General features: G+C 39.8%; 3 protein-coding genes across 8 annotated transcripts in view; all 3 read right to left on the bottom strand.

Moving 5' to 3' along the window:
• The window catches only part of LOC134619537 (synaptotagmin-2-like), a 68,286-nt gene extending 53,367 nt beyond the window's left edge, over window positions 1-14,919 (bottom strand). For 3 of the 6 annotated variants that reach the window (XM_063465410.1, XM_063465417.1, XM_063465415.1), the window contains exons 1-2: window positions 13,707-13,821; window positions 13,541-13,605 (exon numbers count right to left, since the gene is read on the bottom strand). The gene's annotated coding sequence lies outside the window, so the exon portion shown is untranslated. The other 3 variants (XM_063465413.1, XM_063465412.1, XM_063465416.1) reach the window with 3 other exon arrangements.
• Window positions 14,920-15,237: 318 nt separating this feature from the next.
• oard1 (O-acyl-ADP-ribose deacylase 1) lies at window positions 15,238-17,790 on the bottom strand. The gene is made up of 6 exons (XM_063463984.1): window positions 17,723-17,790; window positions 17,479-17,587; window positions 17,204-17,369; window positions 15,859-15,917; window positions 15,629-15,741; window positions 15,238-15,498 (listed from the first exon to the last, which is right to left on the bottom strand). Exons 1-6 carry the CDS (start codon window positions 17,785-17,787, stop codon window positions 15,351-15,353), a joined length of 660 nt encoding a protein of 219 aa, XP_063320054.1. The 5' UTR covers window positions 17,788-17,790; the 3' UTR covers window positions 15,238-15,350.
• On the bottom strand, window positions 17,204-19,994 carry guca1b (guanylate cyclase activator 1B). The gene is made up of 4 exons (XM_063463985.1): window positions 19,529-19,994; window positions 18,961-19,110; window positions 18,721-18,835; window positions 17,204-18,494 (listed from the first exon to the last, which is right to left on the bottom strand). Exons 1-4 carry the CDS (start codon window positions 19,730-19,732, stop codon window positions 18,370-18,372), a joined length of 594 nt encoding a protein of 197 aa, XP_063320055.1. The 5' UTR covers window positions 19,733-19,994; the 3' UTR covers window positions 17,204-18,369.
• Between the last annotated feature and the right edge of the window lie 787 nt (window positions 19,995-20,781).

Genomic DNA, 20,781 nt, shown 5'->3' with positions numbered 1-20,781 from the left:
GAATAGCACTGTACCTCCAAACAGCAGCACTAAATTATTAACTCCACCACATTTAACACATTGCATCATCACAAAAAAGTGCCACTGGCAGAGCTTAATGTCAACCAATATTTTCATTAAAAATTGATATCTGTGAATGATTTTGGCTTCAAAGAGTTAGAGGAGATCTAATTCCAGCCAGTATGTCCTCAGTGTTTCATGCCTGTCTGATCTGTACTTCCTAATGCCTGTATCTAGACATAAAAACTATGAATTTAAAAGGCTCAGCTAACAGAGACTTGCTTCTTGAAAGGCCAAAACAAACAAAAACTAAACAAAACAACAAGTAGCAGATGCTGTAAAATGCTGCACAACGCAAATGTTTCACAAATCAGCGGTTCAGTTTTGCATACTGAGTTTTGCTCTTCAGTTTTGCTCCAACATTGTGTCCTGAGAATCCCACAAGCGGTGGCAGCTTAACCACAAGCTTTATAAAATCTGCACAATACAAACTGCACAGTTTAACTTCGATTGCAGCTTAACTTTCCAATTTGGATTCACTTCTTCAGTTTGTAATATGAAAATGGTGAGACTGCAAAAATGAAAAGAGCGTTTGTAAAGAGATTCTTCAACTTTTCAGCCACATGCTGGGAACTAGATAAGGAGAAAATGTCAATTTCAGTGTATGCATGAATTACTCTGTAATTCACAGTTTCACTTTGCTTTCAGACTGAGAGCAGCGCAATCAGCTAGTCACCATTAATTTCTCATAGAGCTCAGGCCAGCATGGAGTCAGACAACAGGCTTGACAGCTCAGATAAAGCCAAGCTGAGAAGTTAACCACTTTTTGCTAACAACAAACAAATTTCCATAATTTGGTTTCATTTTATATATGTAAGATCAGCCATACAACTTTAAAATGTTCAAGACATGATACGGTTACCCCCACTGTGGGAGTCGGTTCCTTTTTTTTGATGGGGGGCACTTTAATTGATTGTACTTCATTTTTGCTTGCCACTAGAAATTGTACTTACCTGTAATGACGATCATGACAGTAAATATTAAGGCAGAAGTATTTAATTTGTCTACTTTTAAAGATAGAGATAAATTCAGAGCATTCTGCAGTAAACATTTGCTTAGACAATAAAATGTAAGTGAAGAAAACAACTGATGTCAAACAGTTCAAATATGAATATTTCAGCTCATGTATTTAAGTGCTGTATTGTTGTTCGACTATAAGAAACTTGTGTAGTTATACACAATCAAGGTTCTTAAAAAAAGGAACCTTGATTATAATGATTATGTGAATTACAGGCCGATCTCTAAGCTCCCGTTCCTGTCTAAAATCCTTGAGAAGATAGTTCTTTCACAACTCCAGGCGTACCTGGATGAGAACGACATTAATGATAAATTCCAGTCTGCCTTCAAACCACATCATAGCACCGAAACAGCGTTGCTTAGAGTCCTTAACGATCTTCTTCTAATTGCTGATACTGGACGCTCTGCGGTCCTAGTTTTATTGGATTTATCCTCGGCCTTCAATATGGTCGATCACAACATCTTATTAGCGAGGCTTGAGCATACTGTAGGCATTAAAGGTGTTACCCTTGACTGGTTTAAATCATATCTCTCCAATAGGTCCTTCTCGGTCAACCTGGGCACCTGCTCTTCCTCCGCTGCACCTGTCTGCTGTGGCGTGCCTCAAGGATCTGTGCTGGGCCCTATTCTTTTCTCACTCCATATGCTCCCTCTAAGCGCAATCTTTGAGAAATACCACACCGCTTTTCACTGCTATGCTGATGATATACAGATCTACTTTGAACTAAATGATGATCTTGCTTTGTCCTTGCACTGCTTTCAAGAGTGCATGCGTGAGGTCAAAGAATGGCTCTTAGGAAACTCTCTTATCCTAAATGATAAGAAAACTGAAATCGTGGTATTTGGCAGCAACATTCCTCGTGGCCAACTTCGTGATGCCTTTGGTTCCCTTATCATTTCCCTCTCTGACACTGTTAGCAATTTGGGCGTGTTGCTGGACAGCTCTTTCAAATTCAATAAACAAGTGTCTGCTGTAGTTAGATCTAGTTTCTACCAACTGCGTTCCAAGGCTAGGCAGTATGTTCCACATAAGGACCTGGAAAAGCTCATCCACGCCTTTGTGACCTCTAGGCTGGATTACTGCAATTCACTTTATTTCGGTCTTCATTCTGCCCTTCTTCATTGACTGCAAGCAGTTCAAAATACTGCGGCACGCATTCTGACCGGAACTGGGAGGTTTGCCTCTATTACCCCTGTTCTAGCTGACCTGCATTGGCTACCCATTAAATACCACATCCAATTTAAAATACTGCTGCTTACGTTTAAAATCACCAACAACACAGCACCGAGCTACCTTATCGAACTTCTTAAATCATATGTTCGCGCCAGAGCACTAAGATCATCTACTCAGTTACTCTTGGTGCAGCCTAGATCTCGGCTGAAGTCTAGAGGTGACTGTGCGTTTGCCTTGGCTGCGCCAGAGTTGTGGAATAACCCTCCTATTGCTATCCGAGCGTCCGATTCTATCCAATCATTTAAATCACGGTTAAAAACCTATTTGTTTAATCTCGCTTTTCCTGCTTGTTAATGCCTGTACCTGACTCTTAGACTTACTCTATTTTCCTTTATACATATCTTTTATGGCTTGTGCTTTTACAATGTTTTTACTTGATATGTATTTTATGCTACCCCTGTGTATTAGTGACAATGACCTGTTAGTATATTTGGTACTTTGTTAAGACCTTATAATACTCATGTTACTTTCTGTCTTTTATGTTAAGCACTTTGGTATACCGCTGGTTTTTAAATGTGCTCTATAAATAAAGATGCATTGTATTGTATACACAAACACAAACCTTATTTAACATTACCAATGCTAACTAAGGTGAAATAACATGGAATTCTAAAAGTCCAAAGAGAAAGCTTAAATTCGAATTGCTCTCTGCTGCATCACAAACTTATCTCATGGGTAAAAACTAATTCAAAGAGCAAAGTAATGCCCAGACAGTGATCAAAGAGCATGACAAATCAACAGTGAAAATGGAGCTGGGTAAGAGTTATGTCAATAAGAAGGGGGGATGTTTTTGGACCAAACTTTTCAAGAAGCCTTCAAGTGTGATAAATGTGCTGAGGACTGTAGTGTCAGGAGATAGTCTGTCATGAAAGACAGCAACACTGGCCGGATGACGTGGAAAACAGCGGAACACTGCATTTAATCAGGTTTCTTTTCCGAGACGACACTAATCTATCACATTAGGCCGAAATCAGACATAACCCTGATACACTCCAGCTAATCTAAATATGTCATCCATCACTGATAACAGCTACCAATCAGCAAAATGGGAGACGATAACAATAACATCTATTTCTACATCTGCTTCTACATTCCACCTCTGTCCCTGCAGGCACCCAAAGTAACCACCAGTGTGACTTGTTAGAGTTGCCTCTACCCTGGTCTTTGTGTGTTTTCACCATCTTTCTTAAGGCAGAGCAGCTAACCAAAAAAACTGCCCACTGTGTCAAGGACATTTTCATAAGTCTGAGAGAGAGAGAGAGAGAGAGAGAGAGAGAGAGAGAGAGAGAGAGAGAGAGAGAGCACCCCACCCTGCAAAATATCACGCTTTCTTTCACAGTGTTTCAAATGCATTCCAATGAGGGGGCACAAACCAGCCATGTCCTAGATAAACAGTGCCCTGCACTGCATTGAATGCCTCTCAATTGCATTCGGGTTTACATAATGGCAGACAATGCTCAAGGATGCGCATCACTTCCAGAACTCCATATGAAAAAAATACAGACTGAAAAGCAGACTCCTTGATATTAAAAAAAACAAAAACAAAAAAAACAATGGATGATCTCCAAGATGACTTAGAACACACTGAAAATAGAAGCTGTAGAATAACGTGAAGGTTTTAGTTACTTTTTTAGGGAAATTATATTGCTCCTGTTTCTGGCTTTCACTGTTTTTAGTTTCTCCAAGAAGTGATGTGATCCTAATCTAATTGATGACATTAAAGATTCATGATAGAAGACACATGGTTTAGAATTAGTGTATTTACTCAACAAAATGATGGTTCCCTTGTAATGAATAATGCCATACTGAGACTACTGGTTAGAGCTGTGTATAGTCATGTGAGAGTGTCCCTAGTTTAGGCTGAGGCTAAAGAGTCAAGTATTGACAAACCATTGCTTACAGCAGAGAAACACACAAGGGAAACCTGGGGATGGAGATGATGGTAAAAGAATTCTTGAGTGGCCCTGAATGTCTATTTGAAATATCACATTAATAAGGTATAAACAGTAATAACAATTGCTTGGCATTCAATAATTCAATAAAGGAAGAGAATGGAGTAACAAAATGTTTATAATTTTGCAGTTAATCTCATTAAAAAACAATCCAAAGAAAAATTAAACACATTAGTCCACGGTAACCCCCAGCATTCAGCATACAGCATGGCACAAGATCATAGCAGTGGCATCTTGATGTTTCTCCCCATTTTGTTTACCTGTTTTTCCTCCTGAGTTGTCAGATATTATACAACCACTTGCACGCACGCAGCCTCTTGGCGATTAACACAGCTAAGATTCACAAAGCATTCTTGTTTAATGAAAAAAGATGCACAGTTTGTAAGACGACGTACAGTGTGGATCTCTGTGTCTTGAGGCTTTTTGAGCAGTGATTCAGGAAGACTCCAGATAAGAATAGAGACAGCGAAAACTATATATTCACAGATATATATAGCTCTCCACATAACAATATCATGAGAGGGTTTAGAGAACTGGACAAAGCATGAGAGCAATAATTTTGATCAATATAGTCCAATGAATGTCTTGTCCCTCGCGTAAAATAGATTTTGCAGCCCTCCATCATGATCTTGGAGGCACCATCCAATTTGCTGTCAAGTCAATAATCTCTTTGGGAGAGATCGAATCTGCAAGATTTCCTCAACTTGGCGGTAAGACACAGCCAAAACACACAAGTACTCTTCACTTCACTCTTTGTAGAGGGAAGTTAGATTAAAGACAATTGTTTCTGCTTGTTTCTAACACCTCTCTGAAATGCAGCCTCACTGAAAACACGTTAGCTGAATACAAATGAACACCAGGAATCTTTTATTCTGGGAACGACAGCAACACAATGACCTGAGTGGTGAATGAGTGAAAAGGATGAATCAACACCCAGTGGAGCACCTTCAGCTTTATAAAGCACCATAAGTGACCTGCCACTCACACAACTTTACTGGTGCACTGAAGTTACAAAACACAATGGTAATGCACTTGAAGTCAAACCCAGGCATCATTTGCTAGTATGGCTAATGTTATATACAGTGCTGTGCAAAAATCTCATATATCTTGCTTCCAAGAAGCCAAGTGGTCTTGAAGCACAGTTTTCCTTTGCTTGTTCACTCATTTTCAGTCCTGTCCTTGTACCTGATCATGTTCAGAGTATTTTAAGACAATTGACACCAACCAACGACTCACTCAAGGATAAAAAAACAATGTACCTAACTCATGAGAAGAAGCTGTGTTTTGTGTACACATAAAATGCCTGCATGTTTGTATGCACTTTTGTTACTAGCAGCCTGTTGCAAAGCAAAGCTATTATCTGAAGACTCCAGCAAAGTTAATCAGAAATGTTCTCAATGGAAGGGTGGCTGTGAAGATGCCATTCTTAAGAAAGCGAAATAGGGGGGAGAGAGATGGAAGTATGCCAAACAACACAGGGACTGGTCTTAATATCAGTCATAACATGTCTTATGGAGTGATGAATCTAAATGTAAAATGTTTAAATCATCATCAATGTACAGAGGAGATCGGGAAAGAGGGATAACGATGAGTGTCTACAGCTATCTGTGAAACACGGTGGAGGCTCTGTCATGGTTTGGGGCTGCATGTCAGTCAGTGGGGTTGGGGATCTTATCAAAAATTGATCAAATAATAATTGCAGAAAAGTACATTCACATTTTGATCCACTTATCATTACATCTGGAAAAGTGTTGGCATGGTAACGGCTTCATTTTTCAGCATGGCATTGATCCCAAACACACCGCTGCTAATACAGTAAAAGCCTGCATGCATAGAAGGTACAGTCATGGACTGACCTTCCCAGAATCTGGACCTCAACATTACTGAAGGTGTGTGGGATCAACGTGTGTGGGTATTGATTATATTTTCATAGTGCAATACATTCTGTATTGTTTTCTTTTGATACACAGTGATCATCTATAAATTATATAATGGCACATGTATGCTGTACAGAAATTAAAATGCATATATTCATGTAAAATACACATGATAATATGACAAGTAAAACATGTTCTTGCTTTCATTTTTTAAGCGTATTATTCTTTCTTATCGCCTACTCTAACCAATAGGTACGCGTAGCAATACACACATGGATTTTTGATTCTGTATTCTGTGTCCTTCGCCTGCATGCTGGCCTCAAAGAGAAAGAAGCAGCTCTCATGCTGAGCACCTACTCACGCAGCTAAAATATTCTCTTTCCTTCTTTCTCTCTCTGACTGATTATATTTCAGTATTCCTCTAATGAAAAACACAAATTCTTGTACACCTGATTTGTAAACAAACAGATCACACAACCTTGCAGGTTACATGGAACAACAAAATTATAAAACTCTTCACAGCAGCCAGCGGTCTAAATTCATTTCAAGACATTTCAGACTTGGTAGAATTTCAAAGCTTGGGATTATTTTAAAGAGGAACAAAAAAAATCTTTTTTTAAGATTTTCTGTTGATGTTTGCACCGCTCCGAGCGTTCTGCATGTCAGATGGGCAGATCTTCACTTGGCAACACTGAGAAATGGCAACTCGGCTCTCCCACTGCAAAACCCCGTGGGAATGGAAAGGGAAAGAAAACAGAAAATGTCTCTTCATTTCTAAGATTTCAGGGGCCAGAAAAATATATTTAATGAGGCTTTGTGTTGTTTCTCTGAGGAGCAAAAGAAAAAGAGAGAGAAAAACTTCAGATTGTGCTGCCAAATGCCTTTTGGAGTAGGCTCAGATGAAAAAATATAGATGAAAATACACACAAAGCCCTTAAAACTGTATTTTAAACACACACAGACCCTGGGGGTGTGTTACCATAAAGACAACTGTTGACAGACATTTACAATATCCACTGTCATTATTTGGGCAGATCAAATCATGGCTCCAAAGCAATACTGTTATTGCAGTGATGTGAATAGTCTTGTACCTTTCTCTAGTTTCTATATTCAAAGTTCAATTGAATTAATTTCAATTCAAAGGCTGCACTTGCACCAGATATTGTCAGGGTTGTAATTTTAGTGTTATTTTCTGACTCTAGAATGAAACTGTTGTTAGTACCAGCTTCCTAAATGTATATAGAGAGGCTGGAGCTCAGGGGATGCATTTCAAATGTCTCTGTGCAATCCCTTAACCCTCTTGACAAGGACAGATCTCCAGAGTAGCTTTTAGCAGGCGCACTTCAAAAAAGAGTGTCACTATTATGAGCAGAAAATCAAAAAGGATATAAAATACAACATATGGGCAATACAGAGGACACTTTTATATTTATTTTACAAGACTGTAAAGATTTACTTTAAAGCAGTGAGGCCATAACGGCTGGGAATGCTTCAGCAGAATAGTTGCCAAGAACTCAGAATATCTGCAGTGATGATGAGGTTTGGGTGCAAGCAGAGTGTGATATAGATCTGGTCAGTAAACAGCCTCCTGAATAGAGTGAATCTAAACAGGTTCCTAACCTCTGACAGCACCCAAGACTAACGTATTTATACATGTCAAAGCCTGAGGTTATTCAATCAGGGAATCCATCGAGCAGTGTGCTTACTTAGCCCTTGGGGGCAACAGTCAGCTTTTTATGGTTTCTGGTATAACCTATAGATATCCAGGCCATGACTCCTGTGTTCATCTGTTGGTTGCACACATAAAAGAAAACAAAAAGGATACAAAAGGCAAAGTATTTTAGCAAATACAATCCCTCTTTCGTACCCCCAAAGAGTAGTAGTAGTTGGCTGATTTATATTCATGCAACTACAAGAGAACAACATTAGAAACCAGAAGGTTTCTGCCATAAAAAATATTTCCCTTCCTACAGATTCTACAAAGTCATATGCACAATATGTTCACAGACTTTAGAATGCATTAAATGTATGCCTCCATAGACATTCATTAAGTCTATAAGTACCTAGTAAACCTTCATATTGCATGTACATTAATGTAAATGAAGATCCCGTGTCTATGTGAAGTGATTAAATGGTTGAACAGGCAGATGATTCTAATGCAGGGAAGCTGTGTTTAAAAATAAAACTACGGAGAGAAGAATAGAGGATGTCTCTGAATACAAAGAGGCTAAAAACAGCAGGTTTCCTGCAAAAATGTCAACACAATCTCACCATGTTAAAAAGAAAAAAGCCCACAACACAGAATCTGTAAAGATGATGACTTAATATGGAAATTAAAGCAACTCCTCCTCCTTCCTCAGTGTCCCATTCAAACAGAGCAGATAAGAGCTACACCAGATGTGTCATATAGGAAGGTGTTTTTCTACAAATTGGATGATTAACAGAGCAGTGCAGCCAGCATTGAGACATTTGGCTGTGGGACGCAGCTCAGTGAAGAATGATTGGCTTTGAGGGCCAGGGGAGCAGATGGGACAGGGACATGGAGCTGGACTAAAAGACTGAGTGTTCCCACTTGGTTTTCCATCAGGATATCACTTCCATACTGGTCTGTCTGTGCCTCTTAAAGAGTGACTCCACCTATACAAAAGGGGCTATTTCTGTATCGGCAGTGTTACGCCGACTTGCTCTTCATGGGACGTTATCTCTGCCTTTAGCTCCACCCTCTTAACATTAATTATGCAGCTCAATGCAGCACTCCAAATCCCTACTGCAGCTCACCCACACTACAATACTCCACTGCTTTCTCCCACTCTCTGTCTCTGTCACAACCAACCCACAAATGAGTGTTTCTCTCTTTTTCTCTTCAAAACTATGTTCTCAATGCTCCCTAGTCAAAGACAACATTTTCCTTCTGTGAATATAGACACTTAGACAGGGCAGAAGCAATTCTCTCTTCCCTTTGTCAGACTTCATATTAAAAACTGAAATGATTAAATGTGTGAAACATAAGTAGGTTGAACAATCGATTTCTAAACCACCGTTTTGATCTTTTGTACCGGATGGCCTCATGAAAGAAATGTTTCAATCCAGCAATAGAGTAAGCATCTGATGTTAATGGGTACATTTATAATGATTGCGAGTTGTATTACTATCTTTAGTTGCAGTGTGACTCACAAGCAGCTCATATTTATATTGTGTCATTTCCAAAGCCTAGTGCTGATTTTTCAGTGCAAATCAGAAGCAAACACAGTCTGATGTGGCGAGGAAACACACTTAACAGCTCAAACACCTGTCTGGCAAGGTGTAATTGACTCAACCACTCCTGAGCAAAATCACGTTGTGTCACAGGAAGCAGAGAGAGTCCACACTACGCAATCTGAATCAGCCACATCAGCAAAGTAGAAGAAAACCAGAAAGCGTAGAATGGGGGAAGCTCTCACACTCCAGCCAACCATCCCCCAGGCAGGCAGTGGGATGGAAACGTTGCAACTGTTTATGGAAGCAGAAACAAGCTTCTCTTTTGTTTCCTAGAGCTTTTCACGTGATTAAGATTCATTTTACATTTGCATGCATGTGTTTGCATGTGTGCACGTGCATGTGTTTGAGAGTGACAGTGAGAGAGTATTACTTGCCTGGCCAAAAGCTGAATAATTAATCCTACAGAACTGAAGTGTGAGGCTACAGTTTAAGTTATTTATGCATACTGTACTCTGCCTGACATTAAACTGACTAAGGAGTGTTTTGTTTTGGGTTTTTGTTTTTGAGCCCACATCAAGTGAAGGTCTTGGTAGTTGTTTGTGGGACTGTTACTTCATATCTGCCACACATGCCTTCATCAAAAAAATATGAAGCCAAAGGCATGCAAACGCCAGATATTTAAAGTTTGATTTGGCTTGCTTCCCTATACTTGCCATTTAAATAAATTGCTCTCCTCTGTGTGCAAAGATGCTAGCTCTTGAACAAAAACAAACAGTGAGGCAGATGTTCCTAATGAGGAAAACATGGCCAGAGAAGGTGGGATCATTTAGTCAGTACCCAGCAAAGTGAATGTGCTATATGCTTACATAATCCAGGGACTGACTGTGAATTGACTACTCCCTCTGTCTACAAGGCAATGCGCTAGCAGGAGCAGGTCGGCTGTTTTGTCACGTTCACCATGTTTCCGTCGCTCTTTAAAAATACGTGCATCACTAGACTTCAAGAATGAACACCGAAGAGTGAACAGCATTTTCTCAGGTTGCCGTTCTCCAGCAGGCAGCCCTCTATGCTGTGCCGCTCTGCTGCTGCTGCAGGGGTCTTTTCAGTGCATGGAACCGGATGGTGAACAGAGAACACAGCGGGGGCTGGGCACTGCAATGTACTGCAGTGCTCGTAGCTCTGCTATGCACACCCACTCTCTTCCATTCTTGCTCTGCCTCTGACAATCTCTCAATCTCTTACTCTATCTCTCTACCCCTCTCTGGCCAATGGTTGTATCATTTGTCTTCCCTCATCTCTTCTCTTCAGATTCGTTATGTGCTTTTCCTGCCTGCTTCTCTCAACACTCCTATGGTTGACTGCAATCGATATTTCCCTTGCTGTCTCTTATATTGTTCTTTTAAACTACCCTACCCTCTGTTTCTCACATGCACATAGACATGCACATCTATAAGACTAATACATATATACATCAAATAACCTTTACCTGGAGAGTTATCTTAGCCTGCTTCTAACCCCATTATTCCAGACTTCCATTTTTTCTCCAAATGGAGTAGAATAACTATAATTTACATCTCTATATTAGCAGTACAAGTACACATACACGCAATGTCATTGGCACCACTTGCTGTGTTTATCAAGGTGTCATTATAGCATCCCCAAGAGAGACTGCTCGGCTAAAACATCTGCAGCATCCTCTATTTGCATCTGAACAATCTCAACAAAATAGCCTGGTGAGTTTTTACAGCACCTCTTCTTATCCTGAGATGGGCAGTTTTGAGATTGTTGCTAAATGTACAGTGACAGCCGTTGTTGCTCCGCTATGTTGCCTCCACCATCATTTACAGGGGCACACTAAACGCCCATGCCGCACAGCATGGGACAGAGGATGTCACGCTTGGAGGATGAGCAATGACAAGCCCAGCAGCTGGTCCCTTCCCCCAGAAACTTCACAACTGTTAGAAACAGTTACGCTAATGACTTACATGCAGTGTTTACAAAGTTATCGAGATAAACCTTGCAGGCAATTTGATTATGAAACAAGAAACCTCTTTCAAAGCGCTTACACAAATAAATACAAGAATATGACCGCAAATGTTTTTGGTGTGACTCATTCCATCTACATTCCATCTAACAGCAAAAGCTTAACCCTCCTCCATCTCCCACACTCTGCATTTATCTTCAAGATGCTGTCTACTTCTTGGAATGGTGAGGGGTTTCATATCTATTTCCCATTAAAGAGCAGAGGTTTCTGATCATCACTTCCTGAATGAGTTTTACAGTCTGGCAGCAGCATCCTGCAGAGACACTTTTGTGGTCGCTTCATAAAACAAAGCTTTGTGTCACAGCAGGTGTCAGAGCCGTATGAAGAAAAGTCATTGCATGTAATTTTCATTTTTTTTGCAAGCGATGTGTAGAAAACATAATTAATTGCTAGCCACTGTTAACTGGAACGATGTGTTGTTTCTCTTTTAATAACATTGTCATTTGGATTTTGGGTGATCACTCAATAAGTCCATGTAAAACCCATTTGTCAAGCTTGAAATATCTTGCTGCTGCAGTCGGTTTGATGGAAGGAAGGCTGAACAAAATCTCAGTGCTGACACTCCCACCTAGAGCATACAGCAATAATACAGGTAGACAAGGCCAGCCAAAACATTTTTTTTTCTTTTTTGTGTGTGTATTTTCTTTTCAAAATGAAACTGTGAAGAAGCCACTTTTCAGTTCCTTCACAAAAACACAGCTCTTCTTAAGGTAAACTGTGTTCTAGAAGAAGAGAGGTGTATGAATAATGAAGAAGCAAAGCCACACAGCCACTGCAAACGTCATATAACAATTTAGAAAATTTAAACAGGCAGGGTATTACATCAGCTAACCACACATAATTAGGAATGCCCATTAGCCTTCACTAAACATTGGTTTGCTTCAAACTTTATAAAGGAAGCGCTTGCAAAAGGTCCCTGCTATGTGCACTGTCCATGGTGCTGAAACAGATTACATTTTCTTCCCAACCCTCTTTGTACCCCTGTACATAAGAAAGTCTTGAAAACTTGAAACACAAATCTACATTATGATCAGGTTTAGATGTATGTCTCATGCTTATAGCTACTATCAGAGTACAAGGTACGAGCTTCACTTTTAACTAATATGAAAACACAAAAAATTGCTCATCCAGTATTTTCAGCATCCTCATACACAACACGTTAAGTCCATCTATTATTTTTCCCTGCTCTGCAGCAGGCCAGTGTTCACAGACATTTTCAGCAGAGAAAACATATAGTGCCCACTGCTGGACAACATCACATCTTCATTCAGAAATGATCAAGGTCAGATATACAGAACAGAAAGGAGGATATACTAAATTACTGCAATTTCTCTTAAATAAAAGAATGAAATCATTAATATAAAAACATATAATTATGAATAACCCCATTAACTGTACGTCAACTTACTATCCTTTGTTGTTTGAGCTAATTTTTAACAATAATAATAATAATTCATAATATTATTTCTATCTTTTTGTGTTTCTTTAGTACACTTTAGTCAGTTCAGCCAATCAGAGAGCCTACTTTTGCTGCAGGCTTAGACCAAACAAAAACTAATCGCCGGTCTCAAACACTATCAGAGCCAATTCAAACTGTTATCTAAGCAACCCCACTGACACCCAGAGTACACAACGAGAGCGTGCAGGATAAAATTATAATGGGCTGACGTAGTCTTTTTACCACACTAAGCTTATCACAGTGTACCTATTCACAATATAAGTAGCAAAACTTCACTTATCCCAAACCGGGATAGGTGAAAACGAGGTGAAACTGTGAGAGCAAATTTGGGAAGCTGGTAGCTGGTTTGGGTTGCTTCATCCTGGCACTGTCTGGATGCTGAGGCAGCTCTGCACAGGGATGTAATGGGATACTGCAGCACTAGAGAACCGTGTGCACAGAAACTTGCCTAGGAGCATCAGGGAGTCCCACACTAACCTTCCCCCTCCCTCTTTCTCTCTCCTTCTACGTTTTCATCAAATATTATGCAAAAAAGAAATGGAAACAAACAGAGATCCATGTATGCATTTAAAAGGGAACTGTGTGTGAAGAACTAAAACAAGGAAAAGAATAAGTAGACTCACTAACAGTGAACACAGAACACAACTTCAGAAGTGAAATAATCAGGCATGCTTGCAGAAGGAGAATGCAGCTGCTTACCTTTTGTGCAGGTTGCTCTCTCCTGGACACGGAGTTCTTCCCCCTTCTCTGCAGATTCCCAGACACTTTGAGATAGAGAGAGAAATAATCAATCTCTTCTTACTTTCTTTTATTTCCAATTTCAGAATGAATAAGTCAGGAGTCTAACATAGCAGTGTAGACACACCTTTACTCTGTAAACTCTGACACACACACACACAGACTCCCATTCAAATGCACCCCAAGACTGGAGTACCCAAATTGATAAAGATCTGCTCAGGGGAGGGATAAAAACTACACACACTCACACACTGCAGTTTTTTTTTTCTTTCTCTTGCTCAGCCGCTCTGCTGCTTTTTTCCTGCTGTCTTTGCCTGCACTGCTTCCTGATTGGCTAAGCTGCTCTTCAATAACATAAGCTCTCCTCTTTAATTGGAAGGGAGCCAGTTATGTGGTGCACCAGAAGCCCTCCCGCCCAGCTCATCTCTCTTTTTTTCTTTCCTTTTTTTCCCTAAGTGCCTGTGGAAAAGAATGCTGAGCTCTGCAATTTCATACGCATTGAGCAAAGAAAAAAAGGGACGAGGATGGGGAGAGTTTATCAGTGTTTGTGTGTGTGGGGGGGGGGGGGGGGGGGGAATGGGAATGAGGGAGAGCAGTGTAGGCGAGCCAGTGTACTGCAGTGGGACAAGCAGACGTTGCATGGGAACAAAGAGACAAGGGGGCTATAAGGTGGGGTGAGAACAGATTTCGCTGCACTGTCCAACACCGGCAGCACGTTGACTGTGACAGCAGGTCAGATGAAGGGAGATTTCCCTGTGCTCACTGCAGCACAGCTAGGTGGCTCTGCTGCAGTGTGGAGTCTAATTCCCAGGCAGGAAGGGGGATGGGAAGGGAGGAGGAGGAAGAGAGCGGAGGCTGGTTGCAGTGATACCAAAGTCTCCCAGCCAGCCTGGATATATGGGAGGAAATGGGCAGCCAGCCGCAGTGTGCACAGCGGTTAATGCCTTTTCTTCATGAATTATTGAAAGTGCCCCAAAGGAGAATAGGAGGCTAGCAGGCAGCACACTGTTCAAGCAGTCTCGCCACTACTGACGTTCGCGATAATTACCAGCACCTGAAGTGAATATCATCGCAGTTAGACGAAGCCCCCTTTAGAGATTGCAATAAAATATCTTGAATGGAAAATGTATGTCATTACCTCTCCCCTTTCCACTTGAATTTCATCATGCGTTAAAAGGCTTTCCCATACTGGAGAAAATGGATGTGCAGGATTGACTTTGTGGTGTCAAATTCCCTGCTCTCTTTCACTCACATCTGGTCCATTGTTCCTCGGCTGCATTAAAGCACAATACCCCAGCAGATCAATAAAGAAGCATACAATACCTTGAGCATTTGCAGTGGCCATGATGAGCACTCCAGAAGTTATATGATGACCACAGAGAAAGGCACTGTTTGCTCAACCAGCAATGTAAATGCTTAATGAAAGAAGGGGGAGATAAAGAGATAACTGACGCTTTATACTCAATCCCGTGGTATAAAACACACCATATGAGATATTAAACTGAGTTCATCCGGGTTCATCTTAATTTAGTGATGAACAAAGATTAAAATATTTTGGAAATAGTCCCAACAGTCATTACAAAAAGGTTCTATAATAATACCACTACCAGTTGGGTATGAGCTTATGTGGGTTCTTTTATAAAAAGAAAGCTTTATTTTCCTTCAACAGAGAAAATAACATGTTTCCAACTCCAAAAAAATCCCCAAAAAAATCCCCTTGGCTTCATATACAAAAGTACATCAGCATTTCAATAATCAACATTTCCATGAATCATCTGCGTCTGTTTTCCTTCATCACTGTGGTCTCTTCTTTCTGAGGAAGACTGTAAACTGTGATGGAGATGTCTGTGTGTTTGAAGACCTGATCCAGTATCTCTGACACGCTTGTCCACTTGAGTCGATCCAGGCCACAGCCGATACTGTCAGAGAAATAGATCAAGAATTTAACCACCACAGCAACTTAATAAATGCCACAATTAGTTGATTTTAAAATGAATTTATTTATTATTATTTCTCTCAATTAAGGGTCACAAAAGACATTATACAAACCGAGGCATCGATATTCTTGATACTTGGTTCTTCAGGCAATGTGACCTCATGTCCTCCAGGCTCTGTCTCAGGCTGTCATAGGTGGGTTTCTGGCTTGCCTTTTTCTTTGTGATCTACAATAAAGTAATAGAAAAACAACATTTCATTGCACTAACCACAACAGCTTTTGAATAAAATCTCTCGATTTGTCTAAAAGTGTACATCTAGTGAATTTTAATCAACATGTGTACCAGATAGTAGACAAAGCGTCCATCACTTTTCAGTACGGCACACTGTCCTGTCACTTTTTCTGTTTGGATTATAAAGAATAGAAAGACAGAAAGAAATATAATATCCACATTAGAACAAGGCTTGATAAAAAAAATGATTCATAAATCCCTAGACCCTCACTAACACACCAGAGGACACACACAAAAAAAAAAAAAGTTAGAAAGTAGAGTTGTTTATCAAAAAGTTTACTAGCCTGAGAACCAAACAAATCCAAAAGCAAAAACTCATGTGTCATTGCTGTGGCACAAAGTGTCTGGGCACTATCCTGTTCAAACACATCCTCCCTCTAATCTGCCAAGGCATTTGATGTAATACTAGGCCTTGTTTGACACAAACATTTTAGAGAAAAACTGTTAAGGGAACTCTTGGCCTTTTGAATCTGCCGTGCCATTTTTAACAATTAATATGGAAAAACAAAAACAAAAGAGCAACACGTGTTCGTTTCAAGTCAGTGTTACACCATCACAGCTCATCCGTGATTGTATGACTGTACTGCTATCTTTCTATTCAGAGACACTGTTTGAATCTGTTGTTAATATCCTTTTATAACCAAAAATAAAGCTTCCAGACTGAAGCGTCCACATGATCTGTCAGTGCCTTGCAAAGCATTCGAGTATCTTCGTGTTGTGTTTAGAGAGACCCTGCACCAAGTTGGCTGCTATTCATGCGAATAAAGTTGTGGGCTAAGCTTCTTTATGCAAAATTAGAGGCATCAGGTCCAACGTCGCCTCTGAAAACTCCCCAAAACTTTCACATGTTAAGGCAAAATTATTCAACCTATTCCTCACTTCAATTGTTCTCAGAAACAAAGTTCAGCAAGTTATTTTTGAAACATAAGAGAATGTTTCCAAACGAGTCAGCATGTTAGTCCAGTTTGTAACTTGTGAGGAGACAGTTTATGAAAAGAATTCATCCGGTCAAGTGCAGATGGGTGTTTGCTCAGTTTTCGGAGGTTACACAAGAGAGCGAGCACCTGTCAGTCGCTGGTGAGTGGCACGCCCAACAGGATACAAATACAAAGTCACATTTACACATTTGTCATACGATACTACCCTGACTTTCTGTAAGAGTGGATGTGTGTGGAAGAATATGGGTTAATGTGTACACAGAGTCAGACAAAATTGATACAATGTGGTACTCTCAGACAGTGTAGAAAAAACTCCTAACCGAGGCTGTTACAAAAAGAAAGCCAGTGAGGAGGAGGTTAAAGGCTTTTAACCTTTTAAAAAAACTGTCTCCATGCTGGCAAAATGATCACAAGACATCTTCATCCCTGATGAATCTTTAATAAAAGGGTTGACTCACTTTGCTCTTTTAACTCAGTTACCCCTTGAAACCTCTTTCTGAATTCCACAGCTATGCCTGCCCCCATACGGATGTCCTCACTGATGCAGTGGGCCAGAGCTTCATGCGCAGGGCAGGAGAACAGGTCCCCGGTGACATAACTCAGCCTCCACTTGTGTTCTGCAGGCTAACCAGGAGGGGGCAGCATTAGACAATGTCGTGAAGCATAACGACGGAATAACAAATACAGTAAACACTGGTGTCTTGACGGAGAAGCCCCAGAAACTGAAGTTTACCTTAGTTGTGTGGGTGCTGGCCGACATATGAGGTTCGGACGACATTGACAAGCGGGGGTAAAGCACTTGCAGGGCGATTTGATTTGCTGTTAAGTATCTTGAACACACACTACAAACACACGGAAGTATCGACATTCAATTTCTGCTGGAAGACCTGTTTGCTAGTTTGCACAGTACGCTGTACGCTAGTACAGTCGCTTGTATGATTTACAAACTGCTAACTGCAGAAAGCTGTTTAACTTACGTATATAACACCGTTCTCAGAAGGTTAGTTGGTTTGGAGCAGTATGAAAAGCTGCTACGTAACATATCGTCTCGCGAGAAATAGCGAGACTTTGTGGACGATCACACCTTCGGAATGTGAGGGTTTGTCAGATAAATATGCAAAACGAATAATTTAACTTTTCCATTAGAATAATTGCAAAGCATACTTTAATAGAACCCAATTTTTAACAGTATACACTAATTTTTGTGTTTAAAAGTCTTTTATTCAACGCCTATCAATAAAAGTTGGCTACTTCCTGTGGTCTCCTAAATTTATTTGGTGTTTTATATTTTAAGAAATTCACATTTCACATTTATTGTGATTTATTAATATGTTTATTGGATAACTCTTTTTTTTGCTTATATTATTACATATAAGAAAATAAAGCAAGGGCAGACAAACAAAACCTACATCATCATACGCAGCAATAAATGAAATATTGTGAAAATCTCAGCACTGATGTGGACATGTATCTAAATATGATACAACAGCATATAGCACATTAGCAGTCAGACAGTATCAGTGTTTTATTTTATATACATATAAACTGCAATATACACAAAATCACAATATGAATAGTTACACATCAGGATTGTGCATGACAGACTGACGGTCTGTGCTTCCCCCTAGAAGTCCGCACTACGGCGTCGCTCATTGAGCCAGTCTCCGGGGTTCACATCCATCTGCAGCATCTTCATCACCCACTTGTCCCTCCGTGCTCCATCGATGAACTCATCCAGTGAGAGCTCCCCTAAGTGACGCAGGACAGTTATTCTTTGGGTTATTCTTAGTATACATTTCTTCATTCCTGATAGATGACCATTGTAAAGCTTGCACCCACCTATCCTTTTAATATAAACAAGCAATAATGGATATACATACAGTTTTACATTCACAATGCCACAGCTGCCTGACACAGACATTTTAAATCATCCATGGAACATTTTAAGCCGTCAGAAACCATTGCAAACACTCACCATCCCCATTTTCATCAACCAGCTCAAATATCCGGTCAACCACTTGGTCTGGGGTCAGCAGATTACATTCTTCATCCAGCTCTCCATGGCAGGCTTTCTTCAGCCGATAAATAGACTGAGAGTTACAGGAAAAGATGTTACAGTGACTCCTTCACTGACTAAAGTTCATTAGTCAGTCACTTCAGCTGCATAATATCAACTATGCATAACGCATGGAGACTTTAAAATAGTAAATATTACCTCCACAATTTCTAGAAGCTCTGTTTTGTCGATGCACCCGCTTCCATCTTTGTCATACATTTTGAATGTCCATTTAAGTTTATGCTCCAGTTTTCCCCGAAGGACTAAGTTCAAAGCTGCCACATACTCCAAGAAATCAATGGTGTTGTCCTGTGTGCACACAAGGTTCAGATGTTGTGAAGGAATACAAGGATGTGACTAAGAACCTAAATGTTTACTTCAGTGTGGACTTTAACCTGTCAGAGAATAGGGAAAATTATCCATTATTCCTAGAGCTAAGCTGAAACATCCAGTTTGCTTGCTGTGTATACCCTGAAAACCCAAAAAGTATTCTCAGTGAAATTGATACATGAACATTTATGACATTTTTCTTTACTCCAACATATTAAGTTAGCCCTCAAAATTGCTCCAAATGAGTTTTCTGCCCTTCAAATGATAAAATGATAATGGGCATCAGCTGAAACAGCACAAGCAACCTTCCAAATCATCAAATGTGTATTAATATCTTGTCCTGCTGTGTAGTTTGGTAACAATGTTAAAATGAGACAGAACTGAAGTTTGTACTTACTCCGTTTTTGTCAAATGCTCGAAACATGTTTTCAATGTAATCTGCAGCCTCCTTGTTATGAGTAACACCAAAAAAACTCTTGAACTCGTGCATGAACAGCGTTCCACTTGGGCATTCCACAACAAATTTTTTGTACCATTCCTGCAGCTCCGCCACATCGATTTCCTTGTCTTGGTCACTCTCTTCACTCAGGCGTTGACCCATGTTGGTAATATTTTTATACTTGCTGAAAATCACAAATATTATTTCTTACATTACACAAACCTGGTTTGACCTGGTTACATTTTTTAAGCTTCCACCTACATTACAAAATGAAAAAAGTGCTCAGTTACAGAGCCAGTGGCTGCGGCTAAGTTTGTGCAAATCAGCAAAAAATAAATTGACCAATATGGCATGAAAGTCCATAGAAGCTGAATTGTTATTCGGCTCTCAATTGTGGCAAATCCCTACTGAAAGTGAGGATGAGACACAGACTGCTATGGATCACATGATAAAGGATTAGAAATGAACACTTGTCAAATTCAATTAGTCCACAGTCAGATTATGAGAAGATTGTGCTGCTGCTTGTACCTATACTAAACTAGAAGAAAAACAATACTGTGTGTAAAAGTTGTGGGGGAAATGACATAAAAGGGTTTCAAGGATCTCTGATTTCATTCAATTTTCACAAATTAAAATGTATTATTATTTAATTATATGATTTAAGTTTACATTAAGGCATAAAATGCCAAAGGTAAGCTAAGGCCTAAAGTCTGTATAGTGTATAAAAGTTTTGAATCGAGTGATTTAAGGCTTTACAAAGCAGAGCTGGAATTCAAATTTTAGTTTTTGAGGTTATATAATTTAGGGAAAAATCAAATGGATTGATAGAATGATCAAACAAAAGGTCAAGCACATTAAAATAAAGTATTACCTGTGGGCTAATAGGTAATCTATTCCAAAATAGAAAGCTCCTGACCCGTCTGATAATTCACTCAGCTCAGTCCTTTAGTTATCCCTGGAAACCCTGACCTTCAGGTGCCAGGTAATTAACTGGTACCCTGATTACTCTATGAATGCCCACTCTAGTCTATAATAAAATTGTTGTCACTAGTGATGTGCATTTAAATCCACCTCATATCTCAAAATAGAAATTCTATTTTGGAAAAGGGTCAAACATCAAGCAGGCTTTTGGTTTTGTTTTGTTTGTTTTTTTAGTAGAAAGCAGACTTGGAAACAGCAATACTTTTTCAATAGAACATCAGCGTTAGCAG

The sequence above is a fragment of the Pelmatolapia mariae genome, linkage group LG20 (assembly GCF_036321145.2).
Source record: "Pelmatolapia mariae isolate MD_Pm_ZW linkage group LG20, Pm_UMD_F_2, whole genome shotgun sequence".
Taxonomy (NCBI): domain Eukaryota; kingdom Metazoa; phylum Chordata; class Actinopteri; order Cichliformes; family Cichlidae; genus Pelmatolapia; species Pelmatolapia mariae.
The sequence above is the reverse complement of the archived record's forward strand: the minus strand, read 5'-3'. Positions and strand labels throughout refer to the sequence as shown.

Bases quoted from the DNA above. Each gene is read 5' to 3' on its own strand.
- oard1 (XM_063463984.1), bottom strand. From the start codon at position 17,787: ATGTTACGTAGCAGCTTTTCATACTGCTCCAAACCAACTAACCTTCTG. The intron at 17,370-17,478 runs GTAAACTTCAGT...CCTCCTGGTTAG, and splicing joins CCAGCACCCACACAACTAAG to CCTGCAGAACACAAGTGGAG. The intron at 15,918-17,203 runs GTGAGTCAACCC...TAATCCAAACAG, and splicing joins AACTGAGTTAAAAGAGCAAA to AAAAAGTGACAGGACAGTGT.
- guca1b (XM_063463985.1), bottom strand. From the start codon at position 19,732: ATGGGTCAACGCCTGAGTGAAGAGAGTGACCAAGACAAGGAAATCGAT. The intron at 19,111-19,528 runs GTAAGTACAAAC...GTGTGCACACAG, and splicing joins GAGCATTTGACAAAAACGGA to GACAACACCATTGATTTCTT. The intron at 18,495-18,720 runs GTGAGTGTTTGC...TGCGTCACTTAG, and splicing joins GGTTGATGAAAATGGGGATG to GGGAGCTCTCACTGGATGAG.